Source organism: Pan troglodytes, chromosome 11 (genome assembly GCF_028858775.2).
Source record: "Pan troglodytes isolate AG18354 chromosome 11, NHGRI_mPanTro3-v2.0_pri, whole genome shotgun sequence".
Classification (NCBI taxonomy): domain Eukaryota; kingdom Metazoa; phylum Chordata; class Mammalia; order Primates; family Hominidae; genus Pan; species Pan troglodytes.
The window spans coordinates 59424311-59441120 of NC_072409.2; the positions used below are offsets into that span (position 1 = coordinate 59424311).

At 39.5% G+C, this 16810-nt stretch overlaps 1 protein-coding gene across 17 annotated transcripts in view; it reads left to right on the top strand.

Annotated features, from left to right (window-relative positions):
• The window catches only part of PIP5K1B (phosphatidylinositol-4-phosphate 5-kinase type 1 beta), a 306214-nt gene that overhangs the window by 197994 nt on the left and 91410 nt on the right, over nt 1–16810 (top strand). For all 17 annotated transcript variants that reach the window (XM_009456691.5, XM_063788530.1, XM_063788524.1 and 14 more), the window contains 2 exons: nt 14730–14941; nt 16680–16763. In XM_009456691.5, the coding sequence (XP_009454966.1) occupies nt 14730–14941; nt 16680–16763 (296 nt within the window). The remainder of the gene's footprint in view (nt 1–14729; nt 14942–16679; nt 16764–16810) is intronic.

Here is a 16810-nt window from a genome sequence, read left to right on the forward strand (position 1 = left end):
CCAGAAAAGCTAAAGATAAATCTAATAAAGCAGTTTGGGGATATAGAAAAGAGTGGTGAAAAGAAAGCGGAAAAACTCAATGGTTAAGTTTAGTGCCTGGTGATATGCCTGTGAGACTATGCAACTGACAAGATTCCTAAGAAAAGGCCTGAGATACAGGAGTTTAACGTGTGTGTTTCTAATAATAAGCACTCCTGTGAGACTTCATCTAAATCTATTCTACAGCCATTGGTGTTGCTTCATTATATTGTAATTACTTGATTACATGTTTAACGTTTGCTACTAAAAATCTGCTCTGTGGGAACTGTGGAACCTCATTTTCCCAGTCTTAGCTCACTCGAGAGTTCTTACACAGCATTTCTCTTGGTGTCAATCTTCTGATGAAGCCTAGGAAGTAGCAACAGCAAACATTCTTGGAATAGTGAATCTTACCTAGTCAATGAACATAATAAAAGCAGGTTTTAGTAATAACCTACACATGGTTTGTCTGGAAAGAACCAAAGTAAATCATGTCAACATTGTGAATTTGTGGATTAATTGTTTAGAGTACATTTGTATTGCTCATTTGGCCAAGGTCTGTTAAAGGCCAGTGAATTACTAAATTGCAACTGTGTTGACCTCTTCATCCTCTTAGTTTTTATTTAGGTGGCAACTGGTGTCCCCATTTAAGACCATCCATACACCACAACTGTTCAGTAGTCTTGGGAGGGGGCTGGTGTTTGTCTAGGCTTTTGCCGCTTGCTGCAGCTTAGTTCTGCTGAAAGTAGGGAATGGAAATGAGCTGCTGGCAGCAACAGAAGGAACACAATAATCCATGCAAGATAGTGTCAGGGTAGCTACAAAAATCAAAATAACTCTATGCTGTTGTTCATGCCTGACTTTCTGCTAAGTAAGACAATTCCCAAATTTTACAGAATATGCTCTTCTGGGTTTTGGTGGAGAGAGGGTTCCATCTTGGATATAACCTATAGATACCAAAGTAACTTAACATGTAAAACAAATCATATGTAATATGTAATCATCAAATACATATATACAATACAATACATAATACTTTATTGCATGGACAATAAGGATGCATTTCCAAGGCTTACTTTATCTGTGGGTTAGTTCAGGTAACATTTATTTAAACTTTGAGCCAGACAATCTATTACATATAGGTTCTCTCATTCATCTTCACAACAGCCATGTGAAGTGAGTGGTATGATTACCTTTTGACAGATAAAGAAGTGAATCCTCAGGAGAGGTTCAGCTTCCGCAGGTCCACAGAGCTCACAGTGCTGCATCCAGAATTTATACCCAGGTCTCTCTGACTCCAAACCCACGTTCTTTCATCATTACACTCTCCTTAAGGAGCTTGTGTGTAATGGTGGTAAGGCCACTGAAATGAAAACATTAAGTAATAACATGGACAGATATAGGCAGCATGGGCTAGAAGTGCTCAATGACTGGTCACCTAACTCTGACAAGGAGATACAGGGGCAGATGCCGTAGGAGTCAGGAAAGGGCTCAATCCTAGTGGAGAGCTTGGTTTGGACAGGACAATGAGTTCATGAAATCTTGCAGCCTATTTCAAGGAAGGAACACAGTGCCAAGTGACTAAGGAACACAAAGTAAAATAAATAATCCAAACATTTAATTTTAAAAATTTAATGAAAAGCATAATCAAGCCCATTGACATTTGCCAACTGTTACCAATGTGCATGCACACGAAATCCTATTAAGTTAAAAGCGAGGCTTCCTTCTGAGCAATGCAATGGTTACAGGGGGGTTGATTGTTTTTGAAATCTTGCAGGGGAGGAGATTAGGGACTCAATGTGTGACGTTGAATCCTGTGTGAGCAGCTTTTGAGAATTCTGATTCACTACAGAAACGGAAGGATTATCAAGTCAGTAGTTTGCTTTTTTTTTTTAAACTCTCACTGCAAACCAAAGTATTATCAAAATTTCTATAGAAAGAATGAAAATGGGAGACTGAAGGTAATTTCCTCGGCTCTAAGAAATAAACTCCTTTTCCTTTCTTCCTAAAAGAGACATTACCTAAAGATTGGAGAGTTGAAGCATTTCCTGAGTTTGTTGTTATATGTCTAGCAAGTTTTCATTTTAAGTAACTTGTCCCACAGAAATTTATATATGCAATAATTCAAGTTAAGGAGAGCTAAAATCTTTGGGCTTATGAAATAGAACAATGTTATATCTACTACTTAGAGTTTCTGGCTTTTTTTGTAAAAAGAACCTACTGGTCTCTGATTAGATGACCCTAAGTGTAGGAGTAAGGTCAATATAGGCCCCAAGCGGAAAGACCCACAAAGTATTTGGGGGAGGGAGCAAAGGGAAGGAAATGCCCCCAAGGACCCCTCTCCTCCTCCCTGTTGAGAATCCTGGGAGTGCAGAGAGGAAAGCTATGGCAGGAAGGGGAAGTGGCCACACGGGGCCTGATGGTAGCAACTCTGGCTTTGAAGATGTATCTGGAAAGGCTTTGAGGTTGGCTGCTGTGGATCTGGTTGTGGATTCTGACGTAAGCCAGTCATACAGATCATGATGCAAAACAGGGCAGGGTTGCCAACAGCCAATCCAAAAGAGATGTAGGGGCAGCAAACCCTGGTGATTTACAAAATGGAATTGAGGCTCCATACCTTGGGAGGAACTTCTGGAAGCTAGTGAGGGACTGAGTTACAGAGATTTAAGGCATATTTGAGAGTTTCCAAGGTCTAGGAAAATATTACAAAGTTTAAAAAATGGTTCAGAAATGTGCCTTGTGATACATTACCCAGTGCATTGTGTACCTGTCAGACATGACCTTGTCTTCCTCCCAGAAGCTTTCAACTTAGGCTTAAAGAATAAAGAGTAAAATCAGTTTGATTTTATAGGGCTTAATTTTATTCATTCAACATCCAGGGCACATTTATGGAGTACTGATGGTGCTGTAGGACCAGGGCCTGCACGATTACCTTGTGAAAAGTAAAGTACTTTGGACATCCAGTGGTTCTGAACCTTTCAGAAAAGATCACCCCATACTGGCTTCTGAGAGGTTTGGGGCCACGTATATGGCTCTTCATCCCTGTCAGTATCAGTCCACACTCTTTACATGCCCTTCTACCCTGCAACTGAGTGTCCCTTTGATATCACCAGTGTTCTTCCTTCAAAGACATTTTTCAATTTAGTGTTTTTTTAAATTTTGAGACAGAGTCTCATTCTGTTGCCCAGGCTGGAGCTTGGTGGCATGCTCATGGCTCACTTGCAACCTTCTCTCCTGGGCTCAAGCGATCCTCCCAACTTAGCCTCACAAGTAGCTGGGACTACAAGCACATGCCACCACACTTGGCTAATTTTTATATTTTTTGTAGAGAAAGGATTTCACCATGTTGCCTAATTTGGTCTGGAACTCCTGGGCTCAAGCAATCCACCTGCCTTGGCCTGCCAAAGTGCTGGGATTACAGGTGTGAGCCGCTGTACTCGGCCAAATTTAGTGTTTTGATCGAGCAAGGATAACTCTTCTCTCCTCATTTTTGTCCCTTCAAATACTGCATTTCTAAGTGACAAGGTAGAAAATGTCCGTGGGGGGAATGTCTCCCTCCATGAGAATGAAATGGCCAAGGACAATCTGTTATTCATGAATTGATATATAACATTCAACTTTTCATAAAAAGGATACATCTGCGAACTTTCTACATGTATACATCAGAAATGTGTTTTAAAAGGGATATGTACTTCACTGGACAGATCAATTGTCCATAGCTACTCAGGCTACAGAGAAGTTAAAACTGAACGTTTATTTAAAATATCTTCATCCAGCCTTAATGCGAGCCTGGCTGGAATGATTCTACATCTCGTTAACTTCCTCTCTTCATTTCTCCACACAAAGACCTCATTTGTAAACTTTGCCCATCTTCAGCCAGCTCCAGATGTTCCAAAGACAAACCATTATCACGACCAACTCAGTGTTTGCTGCATTTTCATAAGCACTTGGTGATCTCTCTTCAAATGATGACGGGAGTTCTTTAGACATAGAGATTCTCCATCCTTTGATATTCCTCATTCTGAATTGGCTATCCAACTTTTTTTTCTAGTTTGTTAGCAATTTCAGAAAAAGGTCTACAATCAAATTTTCAAAGACCAGAAAAAGCAGTGATTCCAGATTGCAAATTTACTCTCTGTCCACTCAGATGTGCGGGGAAAATGTAGTTACTTAATTATCTTTGAATCCTTTTCCCTACTAGCATCCACTTCCTCAAACTGAAACTTATCAATTAGTAATATTGCAGTCTCTTCTGGTTTAGACAGTCACCCCTCCAGTTAAATATTCTGTTTATTCAAAGTTGAACTCTCTCAGGGTAGGTGTGAACTGTCCCTGTTTTATCCTCCATTTTTTAGGTGAGCACCATTGGAAACATAGGGTCCTTGTCCCATGTGGACACACAGAGCTGAGAACATTGCCACAGGCCTCTCCATACTCATGCATTCCAGCTCTGCCTTAACTGTCACCCTCATGCTAAGTGTGGCTTTCAACTGTGTCATGTTGAACCACTCTTGTACCTTCTTTAGTTTTGATCATGTGCATATATTAAAATAAATATTTTAAAATATTAAAATAAATATTAAAAAGTAAATAACTCAAGACTCCAAATGATTTTTTTTTCTAATGATAATTCTGAGAACCTGGATTTTCCATCACTTCTTTTAAAACTCACTCCGTAGGTACTTGCTGTTCTTAGATATTGTTTCTCAATACCGATGGTGACTTTCCCGGGCCTCAGATTTTTCCTGCTCTATGAAAGCTTCAACAATCCTAGAGCATGGATCAGCCAGTTTTCTTTAGCCTTAAACAACCACAGGAATCTCAGTTGATAAATTCTGCCTTACCTTCCTGCCGAATTAATTACATGTTGTTCAGCAAACAGTTCCGAATTTTCTCTCTGTAGAAGGCTCTGTGCTAAGACCTGTGGGAGGTACAAAAAATGAATAGGATGTAGTCCTTTTTCTAAGAAGCTTAGAGTTTAAACACTAAGTCTAAACCATCAAGGCCTTATTTATCACGAACAGATTCTTCCATTCTTCTTCTCTTTGTCCATAGAGTAATATGAAAGGTGAAGGGTAAGTACTTTTTTCTTTTTACCAAGAAAGGCAGTTTACCAGAGTTGGTGGGCTGTAGCAGACAGTGGTGAGGGTTCCAGAATTTTACCTCACACATGGACATGGATGTGGGGGCTTGGACCAAGTGTGGCCTCCGAGTCTCACGAGACAGCTGGCCTATGCCTGGGCTCTCTGCTGTTGTACCAGTTAAGCCACAATGAAGTAAATCATTCATAGTAAAGCCAACAAGAAGATATATCATATAATGAGAAGGACGTGACATTTTAACATAAGATATTACTTTTAAACCTGTTTACAAAATAATTTATGAAGACATCTTTATTTGAAGAAATGAAGTGTTTATAAAGAAAACAAACCAAGTTCATCCAGCATAGGAAGCTGGTGAATATATATATAATATATATATATGTATATATGTGTGTATATATATATATATGTATATATACACACACACATACACACACACATACACACACATTATATATATACATGTATATGAAATCTTTTTAAATGATGGATGGCTATTTTTAAGTGTGAAAAAAAAAAAAAGCCTTGGTACAGGTTAATCCAGTACAGCCCAAGTTCTAAATCACGGCATACACACCATGAAAAACACATTATTGCCAAAACAAGGATTTAATATTTATTTCATTCTGCTTTGCCAGCCAAAATTGTATGGCTTGTCACAGCCTGTATTTTCTCATTATGACATTAGCAAAGAACACTGAGCTTTACTGAAGAAATTTAATTAAATTGAAAAGAAAATGTTTGGCTCTAACTAAACTGGCACAATACAAGGACTTCTAGAACTGTATTCTGAGGGGTCTACTTTGTGAGGAATGGCAGGCCCTTGGATTCATTTTTCCCTAAACCAGTATTTTCAGAAATGTCTATTTGCATAAAATCTCCAGGACACTATTTTGAATTTTCTGACATTATTGAATTAACAAAAATGTATTTGCCAATCCAAGTTCAGGAACTAGATTCTAGGCCAACTGGAAACATTACTCAGGACCCTTGATACATCTTCCTGTCAGCTCCACATTTTGTTAATTTGGTTATTTTGCACATCTTCCATCAAAGATTGATCAAGTGAGATGGAACATAGCAAGTTTTCTCCTTTAACCACTTTAGTTAAGATCCCAAATTATTAATTTCTGTTTTTTTCTCTGCCATCTCTAGCTCATCACTGGCAAAGGGTAAGTTAATGCTAAACAGGTATAGACGTGCATTTTATCTAAGCATTTCAAAATAGCACGCTAAACTTTAATTTTGAAAAGTTTATACAATAAAAATATGTAAAAGTAGACCGAATATTGTAATGAATCCACATATACTCTGTGCTCTATTTTTAACTCATGGCCAATCTAGGTTTTTTTGTTTGTTTGTTTGTTTGTTTGTTTAACTGCCTCTCTTCCCATATAATTTGAAACATATCCGAGACATCACATCATTTTACTCATATGTACTTTAGTAGGAATCCCTAAAAGCTAAGGACTCTTTAAAAAAAAAAAAAAAACTACAATACCATTATAATGGATTAAAGATATTAATAATTCTTACTAATCATCAAATGTCAGTGTTTCAGAAACAACTTTTTGTGGTTTGGATCAGGATTTAAATAGAATCTACTTGCTAAGTTCCTTGTCACTCTGATTTTTTCATTTTGAAAGTATTTGTTGAAGATATTGGTTTGTTTATCCCAGAGCATCTGGATTTTGCTGATTATACCACATTGTTTCATTTAACACACTCCTCTCTTGTGCGTTTTTTCTGTAAATGGATTGTAGGATCCTACAGGTTGAGTCAGTCAGTTTTAGGTCTGACTTCATATTTGATGTCTCCCCTCATCAGGAGGCACATCATGTCAGAATGCCTTTCTTTCTGCAATGTTAGTACCTGTTGATGACCACTGATTAGACTCATTCATTCATCAGGAGTGGTAAAATGGGGATGTTCTAATTTTGTTATATGTCTGCTAGACTGCACAAAGGAATTTTAAACAAAAGAGTACCTGTCACATAGTAGGTGCGCAATAAAATACATATTGAATGGGTTAATTTCCATAAGAACCCCTATGACAAGGGAGCAGAGGACAGGAAAACTAAGAAGGCCTTGAGATGTGTTCCATCTTAGGGCCAGCACCAAGCGTTCTTGGATGATTAAAGAGCCTTCACAGTTGACCAAGCCTGTGACATGCTGTTCTTGCAAAGGCTTCCTAAAGAAAAATGTGATAGTCTTACTAGACTCAAAGCTCAGCCTAATTTATAGCAAAACAACTTTGCCTTTTATCTGCCATTTAGCTATATGCCTACTAAACAGTAAATCAAAAGAATCTCTATAAATATCAGCTTGATTTTTGCCCTTGACACAGTGTATATAAAATACCTATGGTGTGGGTAGGTTTGAAAGCACTGTAGGCTTTTATCTTTATTTTTCTGACAACACAGAGCACATAATCACAGTAAATGTTTTTAGTGTCAAAAATTTGTTCATGGGCATTGTAATCATGATGCACAGGTATCAAGTTCTTATATTTAAGATACAGGGTGTAGTGTTTTACATTCTTTATTGCTGAATATTTTGGTTTTCACTTACTTATACATGTGGAAAGCAGTATAACAAATATTCATTCCTACTGTGTTCAGAGCACACAGCAAAATGCACTAAGTCAAACCAGTCTTTGTTGAGAAATGAAGTCTTGTGTGTATGATACAAAGAATATAGGTGTAACCTGAGGTAGAATTTTATATGACAGAGGGACACTAATAATGTGGTTGGGTCTTCAGAGGGGAGACATATCCCAATAGTTTGTTGAAATCATTAGTAAATTTGCATGGAGTGGGGACAGGCTTTGAAAAAACAGTAGGATTCGAAAAGATGGTAAGGACCATCTAGAAGAAACGACATGAGCAGAAGCATCAGAGTTTACATCTTCAGAGCACATTCAGGGGTAAAGAGCTCCAGTTAGACTAGCCTGGCAAATGTCTCTAGGCAGGCATTAAGTAACAAAAAGACATTGGCTAGGGCCATATTAGTGAGGACCTTCTATGTCAAATTGAAGCACTGGCACCAAGCAGTGGTGAGAGACTGAAGGCTTTGAGTAGGGATGTGATGTGACCTGGTCAAGCACAGATGTCAGGAATGGGTTTGTGAGGAAAGAATGGGAAACTGGGCCAGGCGTGGTGGCTCACGCCTGTAATCCCAGCACTTTGGGAGGCTGAGGTAGGTGGATCACTTGAGGTCAGGAGTTCGAGACCAGCCTGGCCAACATGGAGAAACCTTGTCTCTATTAAAAATACAAAATTAACTGCTCATGGCGGCACACGCCTGTAATCCCAGCTACTTGGGAGGCTGAGGCAGGAACATTGCTTGAACCCGGGAAGCGGAGGTTGCAGTGAGCCGAGAACATGCCATTGCACTCCAGCCTGGGCAACAAGAGCAAAACTCCATCTCAAATAAAAAAAAAAAAGAATGGGAAACTGAAATTGATTCATTATCATTAGAGAGAAGGAACGTTTTGATAATAGAAGCTGCAGGATTGGGTGACTCAGTGAAGGAAAAGGAGCCATGAAGTATGAAATCGCATTAGAATGATTTCAAATAAAAGAGGGAAGTGAGGAAAAAGAACTGCTTTGGAGTGAGGTAAGAATTTAGGGTTATAGCATGGCCATGTGTAGACATTTAGATGGTCATGGTGGCTCACGCCTGTAATCCCAGCACTTTAGGAGGCCGAGGTGGTTGGATCGCTTGAGCCCAGGAGTTCAAGACCAGCCTGGGCAGCAAGGCAAAACCCCATCTCCACAAAAAATCAGTCAGGTGTGGTGGCATGTGCCTGTAGTTCCAGCCACTCGGGAGGCTGAGATGAGAGGATCACTTGAGCCCAAAAGGTCAAGGCTGCAGTGAGTCATGTTTGCACCACTGCCTCCAGCCTGGGTGATGGAGTGAGACCCTGTTTCAAAAAAATATTTTTTTAATTTAAAAAAGAAGTTTAGAGATGTTCTGAAGGAAATATATTGGGCTGCAGCTTAGGAATGAAGTCAGATTAAATGCAACAATTTAGGAATTTTCTGTAGAAAGATGGTAATTGGAATCTACCTTTAAGAAGATCTCAAATCTATCCACTTCTCCCTCGAGCTCCCCAGCTGCCCCTACTCATTCAAGTATTACCCTCTCTTACCTGGACTGCTGAAATACCCCCCAGTCGAAAGTAGGTACTTCCTGTGGGATCTTCCCACAGCTCTCTGATTTTTCCCTCCAGGCCTTATTACAATGTGTAATTCGGGCTTGTTTAATGTTGAGTATGGAATAATTATCTGTTGTTTTATCCCTGAAGATCCATCAACTTCCACAGTGCGTGGCACTCAAACATTTTTTTTTCCAACAGAAGAGTCAATGAATGTAAGTACTAGAAAGTAGAAAAAACAGAGAGCTTTGGGTGAACATCTTTAGGGCACAGGAAGAAAAAGTGGAAAAGTCAAATAGACAAAGAACCAAGAGAAGCCAGGGCACAATAGCTAAGGGAGAGGGGAGATTCAAGGTGGGGTGGTCATAGGGATCGATTCTGCAGGTGGAGGAATAACATGAATAGCTGACATTAATTGAGTGCTTTTTGTGTGCCTAAGACTTGGCACGGATTAACTCAGTTAATCTTCACAATAACTTTGGTAGGAATTATTTGGTAGGAATCCCTATTATAGAGATAATACAGGTGAGAATAGATACCAGAAATGTTAAATACTTTGCCCAAAAACAAGCAAGCGGGGGAGCCATGAGTCAAACCAGGCCATCTGGTTCCAGAGCAAGGAGACTGAACCACCCTGCAGCCACACCAGCTCCTGCTAGCAGTGAGACAGAAGATAGTTTGCAGTGTGGTGTGGTGTTAAAGATGTAAAAGCAAAAGGAGGACCAGCTGCTCTTTGTAGCCTTTAGTCATGAAGAGAGAATGGCAATGCCTATGATTCTGAGTTAGGATATTTCCACATTAGGTCCCCAAATCTACAGAAGTTACAGGAGCACTCATGCATCACCAGTCATGAAAACCTGAGGAATATGCCCTCATTTCAAGAACAGGTAGTTTTTGATTGTGTCTTCAGGGTACTCTATCAGCTGCTTTGACATTGACTTTGACATTGACTTTTTTACTACATTCCAATGTTGTTATTGACTTAAATTAGTCCTTGAGAGAGAAGGAAGAAAGAATCTGACTTTGGCAATAGAAAGCCTTGCAGTATTCCAACTTGCTTTCAGTTTTAAATAGTTCTGTGAATCATTCCTGTTTCCTTTTTTTACAAGTAGGGAAGTAAAGTCCTGCCAGAGCTAGACGGAAAGGCACCTGTATTTGCATTGTAACCTGAGTTTTGAATAGTAAATGCACAGGTACAGAATATACTAGCAACAGTAAGGTCAGGCAGACATTCTGGAAATGTGCACCTGAATGATGAACTGGACTAACTGGTGTCTGTCATGTTGCAGAATGTTGCTAACTCTTAAAGCTCACACATGTTAAGTTGTTGGCAGATTTATCAATTCTTTTAATTAAAGGACTGGGATGATATGAGTAACGGAACTATTTTGTTCCTAATTGATGCAAATCTTAAAAGTACGTGACTAAAATCTGTTCCCGGAGTTTCTCATTACAGAAGCCTTTTAATTTGTTTTAAAATATATGCATATACATTTCTCTTTTTGTTCCTTCAGATTTCTTAATCGATGGTGATTTTTCCCAACCCAAACTCTAACTGCAATGGCCAGCTTTCCACATATGGGGATAGAATTTCTTTTTTTAAGCCTTCCACACTGAAAGTAGGGGTCTTGGCCTCACGAGGACAACTCAGCACCCTTCCCAGATGCTGGCAATCCAAAAGAAGAGTACAGAGGAGATGAAGCTCTTTTTAATATTTTTTATCACTTTTTCAAAAGTTAATTCTCTCTTGGAATTTATTCTTAAAAAAAAAAAATCGGACCCCTTATAGGATCAGGATAGTGTCTTACTTTATCCAATAGTTCAGTTTGGACCACACAGCCTGACTTTGTCTCACCTGTAAAATTGCACAGTTCTCTTAGGCCTGTTCATGGGCCGGGAAAAAAGACTGCAAGTACAAAACACATGGTTCAGGTTGAATATTGCAGGAAAAATATAAGAAAAAGTATTTCATTTTTAAAAAAATCTTCTTAACAATTAATTCATGGATGCTTTGCTGAGGAAAATGCTTTGCAGAGGTTGAATATTGCATGACAATATAAGAAAAGCATTTTTTTAAAAAAAACAAAGGTTTTTAACAAGCAGAATTCATTCATGGATACTCTGCAGAGGAAAATCATGGTGTCCGGAATGTTTTTAAGCTTGACCACTCCTAACTTGAGTAAATGATTCTGGGTGCCTTTTGGGAACATCCACAGTATTGTCAGAGTCTTCTTAGGACCTGCTTTTGAAGCCAGCTTACTGCTTTGGAGGATGCTTTGGGCTGTGCAGGGCAGAAGACTGTGTTTTTGCCAATTGAAAATTCCTGGCCAGGCATGGTGGCTCACGCCTGTAATCCCAGCACTTTGGGAGGCTGAGGCGGGCAGATCACGAGGTCGGGAGATCGAGACCTTCCTGGCTAACATGGTGAAACCCCGTCTCTACTAAAAATACAAAAAATTAGCAAGGCGTGGTGGCGGGCGCCTGTAGTCCCAGCTACTCGGGAGGCTGAGGCAGGAGAATGGTGTGAACCCGGGAGGTGGAGCTTGCAGTGAGCCGAGATTGCACCACTGCACTCCAGCCTGGGCAACAGAGCAAACTCCATCTCAATAAAAAAATAAACAAATAAATAAATAAATAAAAAGAAAAAGACAAGAGAAAATTCCTGTGTTGTCAGCCATCCAGGCCATACCCCTTGGTATCCACAAACCCAGAGCTTCTAAAGGAATTAGGATTTGCCAGAATGACACTGGTAAGCAGGCCAGCAATACAGTTCTATTTTTGTTGGCTAATTTAGTGACATTTGTTTTCAGAAGTGTAATTCTAGGAATGTTTACTTCAAGCGAACACCTGTTGTCTCTTGAGCTAGTGTGAGGGATGAGTCACCGTGAATTATAATCATAGTGATAAGAGCTAGCAATTAATTAAGCACTTTATGCTAGAGACTTTTCTAAGCACTTGACTTGCATTGTCACATTTAATTTTTACAAGCACCCTATATGATATGTAATAGTGTCAGCATTTTACAGATGAGGAAACTGAGACACAAGATGATGTGACCTGCCTAAGGTCACAGAGTCCATGCTCTTCATCCCTTATCCCCCATGTCCTTATCCAAGTCTCTCCGAGAAAGGAAGCGCTAGCACTGATAAATATGAGTAGGTAAGTTAGCATCTGCAAATGGTCATTCATTGTGAAGAGTTGTTGAAGCTGTCTCGGGGGGTACTGTTCCCAAGCCATCATTTCAGTATGGTTGAGAATTAGAAAGGTTAAGGCCCTTCTACCACTTGTTTCTGTCTGAAGAAAGCATCTAATATCTGTTAGTGTTTTCTTTTAAGAGTCTGGCCCTTGGTGCTTCTGACATAAAACAGTCTTTCTTTCTCCCATGGTCTGTGCTACTGTATGGTGCAGTGAGGCACTGATAACACCTCCATGGAGAACCAGCCAAAGGGTCTGGTATTCAAGCATTGGATCAGTGGTAAGAAGGATTTCCTATCACCCCTCCCTTCCTCCTCCAACTTGACATCACTCCTCCTTCCATTAGGAAGGCTGGTTCTACATTGTTATCAAGCCATTCTTAGATCACTTGGGTTAGGAAATCCCACAGCCCAAACCTCTTAAGTGATAAGATTCTACTCTGAGCTCCTGCCTGACTCCCTTCTGAACTTGACTTTTTGAAAGATGAAGTGTGAACCCTCTGGAATAATTGATACCCATTTGCAGCCCACTCTCAGTTCTCATTGATGGCAAAGATGCCTGTAATACAGAATAACCTATTTCTTGAAGGCCATATGCCATACTTCACAAAGCCTTTTCTCAGGTGGCATCCATGAAGTGGCAGCCACAGGTAACTGAATCTTCAGGCCTGATCCCCTCTTTACTGTATCATAAATATCAAAAGGCAGTTGGGCTGAACAAGAACAAGAAGCATAAGAAATTCTGGATTATTTTATCCCTAAACAATTATCTATAGGCTATGATCCTTCAGGGTGTTTCCTAGCTAAAGTATAGGAACAGCTTCTCATGTTGATTCAGAGACAGCTGTTCTGACAACCAGGGTTGTCTTGCTTTTCTGAGCAGCTTTGTGTGAGAAATACCAGGTATTAAGAAGTCTGTTGTAGGGGAGAATAATATACAGACTAGTAGAAAAAGAACTTTATCGTAGAGGAAAACACCCAGTTTGCAGGCATTCTTCCTGAACACTGCTCTTCCATCTGAAAAGGTCCTGAGTGTCAAAGCCCCACCTATACCCTGAAGCCATCTCAACAGACTCGGACCTAGACCTTTGTCTCCTGTCATTTTCTTTTCAGAGCATTGCCATCTCTTTTGTCTGGCTGCATCCAACTATTTTTAATTCCCTTGCCTCCCCACTGTCTGCTGAGTGGATAATTAAACATGAAGTACTATGCTTTGTTGAGATTATATTTTTAAAGGACTTGCTACAGGGAACTGAACGGCACCTTCGAAAGACAGACTTTGAGGGCTGGGTGCGGTGGCTCACACCTGTAATCCCAACACTTTGGGAGGCCGAGGCAGGCAGATCATGGGGTCATGAGTTCGAGACCAGCCTGGCCAACATGGTGAAACCCTGTCTCTACTAAAAATACAAAAATTAGCTGGGTGTGGTGGCGGGCACCTGTGATACCAGCTACTCGGGAGGCTGAGGCAGTAGAATCGTTTGAACCCGGGAAGCAGAGGTTGCAGTGAGCTGAGATTGCGCTAGTGCACTCCAGCCTGGGCAACAGGGCGAGACTCTGTCTCAAAAATAAAAAAAAAAAAAGAGGTTTTGAGAAGAAGACCACTAACTTCCAAGAAGTTTATGAGAACAGAATTCAGACATAGAAAAGATACATTCAGCTAGAAAAGATACATTCTAGCTGTGTCTTCATGCTGAGGAAGATACAAGCATACAAAATTGTATCTTGTAGATACAAGCTTGTAGAGACTATTGGTTGTTGGTTTCTCTGCTCTACTGCTTAAGAGTGTGGACACCGGAGTTGACTGCTTGGGTCTCTGTCACTTATGTGCTGTGTGATATTGAGCAGATTACCTTATCTCTCTGTGCCTCCAGTTTTTCATCTGTAAAATAGAGACAATAGTAGTACCTGGCTTATAGAGTTGTTGAGATTGAATGCAAATGAGCTTCCTAGCACTGGCACATGGAAAGTACTCAATCCGTGCTATTAGTGAAACTTTCATGGAGGGTTGAGAAAACATGTGCTTGTTTCAGATTTGCATAAAATTCCCATCTTGGAGCCATTGTGATAATCCTTCCTGCATGTGGCCTAATAATAACCTCAAGTGTTTTTATTTTGATTCTTCATCTCTCAGCCACCCTGCTGGGAGGAATAACAGGAGCTGTGTGTCTGTATATCTAGAGCTCTCTGATAATGAGTAGATGAGACAAACAGGCCTTTGGGTTGACTGGCTTCCTGGTTCTTTTTCTCATTCAGGTGCTAGAAAGCTTCAAGATCATGGATTATAGCCTTCTGTTGGGAATTCATTTCCTGGACCATTCCCTCAAAGAGAAAGAGGAGGAGACCTCACAAAATGTGCCTGATGCTAAGCGGACTGGGATGCAGAAGGTTCTCTACTCAACAGCCATGGAATCTATCCAGGGTCCAGGGAAATCTGGAGATGGGATAATCACAGAGAACCCAGACACGTAAGTGCAGCCACACACCTACCCACCCTCTTGACTGTGGCAGCCCACGTCACTGGGTAATTATAGACAGTCACATTCACCTTAGGGTGGGACTCTAGGAATTAATTTCTACTTGGTGCTAAAATGGGTTAAACTGGTCTCCATTTCTATTCATCTAAAGATAACTAGATGAGTGGCAGTTTCTCCAGTTATTACTCCTTCACCCACTTGGTTTCTTTTTTCAAATGCCTCCATTTTTTTTTTTAACAATGGCTGAAAATGTTTTTGTCCCCATTAACTACATATTCAAAACATTCACCACAAGAGGAAGGAATAGACTTTGAATTTGAATAAACATGTTTTATTGTTTATTTATTTATTTTTTTTTGAGACAGAGTCTCACTCTGTCACCCAGGCTAGAGGGCAGTGGTGCCATCTCAGTTCACTGCAACCTCCACCTCCCAGGTTCAAGCGATTCTCCTGCCTCAGCCTCCAAAGTAGCTGGAATTACAAACATGCACCACTACACCTGGCTAATTTTTGTATTTTTAGTAGAGATGGAGTTTCACCATGTTGCCCAGGCTGGTCTCAAACTCCTGGCCTCATGTGATCCACCTGCCTTGGCTTCCCAAAGTGCTGGGATTATAGGTATGAGCCACTGCACCCAGCCTGAATAAAGATGTTTTAAGCAAATACACAATAAGAATGATGTTCGCAATTCAGAGCTTTTTATCTGCCTAAGGGGATTCTGTTGTTCTAGTCCTGCACCCTGACAGATGTGGTCTCTCGTCTCAGCCAGATGTGGTAGTAACTACAGGATTAATTTGCATGTGTAAAATGCATATTGACTAACAGAAACAATTGCAACCAAAGTAAGTTATTGAAATGGCAGACTGCATCAGTTATGCGTACTAGCTGAGCAAGGAGACTGAAAGAAAGCAATCACTTTCCAAGGCCATAAGTGCCTGCCTTCTAGAATTCTCCAACGATGACTAAACCATGGGCATATTTCATTTTTGTAAAGGAAATTAACACATATTAAATATTTTTTGAAAAGTTCTTTCTTGCAAATCAATCTAACTGTCCAATAATCAGTTAAATTATCCTATATCAGTATGGTGAAATACAATAAGGCTATTAAAAACCACGTTAGCATTGAATATAAGGAAATGTTTGTCATTTAGCAAGTAAAAAAATCAGGTTATAAAACATGATAAATAATACCTTTTCTTGACTAATAAATACATACACACACACACATACTAGAAAAGCGTACCAGATATTAAGTAGTTATCTTTGCATCCTAGGAATAACTGTTTAATTATATTTTTTCTTTGTGTTTTTCTGTATTTTATTTTTAAAAGTAAACATAAATTACTCTTTTGATCAGAAAAAAGTATTGCATTTTTTAAAAGGAATATTTTATAATGGTCTAAAAATTCTTGCTCATAGTTTTAAAGTAGGAATAAGTTTTAAATTGGATTCTTCCCATCCAACTCTTCACGATTAGCAGCTACGATATTATTCTCCTTTGTAGGGAAGTATTAATACATCATTCTGGATTCCCAGGATGACCTTAACTGATGGCCAAAAAACAAAAACAAAAAGGAACAAACAAAAAAAAAAGATGAATGGGAGATAGCCCAGAATTCTTAAAAATTGTCAATTTTTATTTTCAGTCTATTTATTAGAAATGATTTTTTAACTTCCTATTCTTATAATATGTAATCAAATATTTTCTCTTTTGCTCCATCAACAGAATGGGAGGCATTCCAGCTAAAAGCCATAGGGGAGAAAAACTACTTTTATTTATGGGCATTATTGACATTCTGCAATCATATAGGTAAGAAGTTTGAGGAGTGGTCTTTTATTATTTCAAAATCAGTCTAC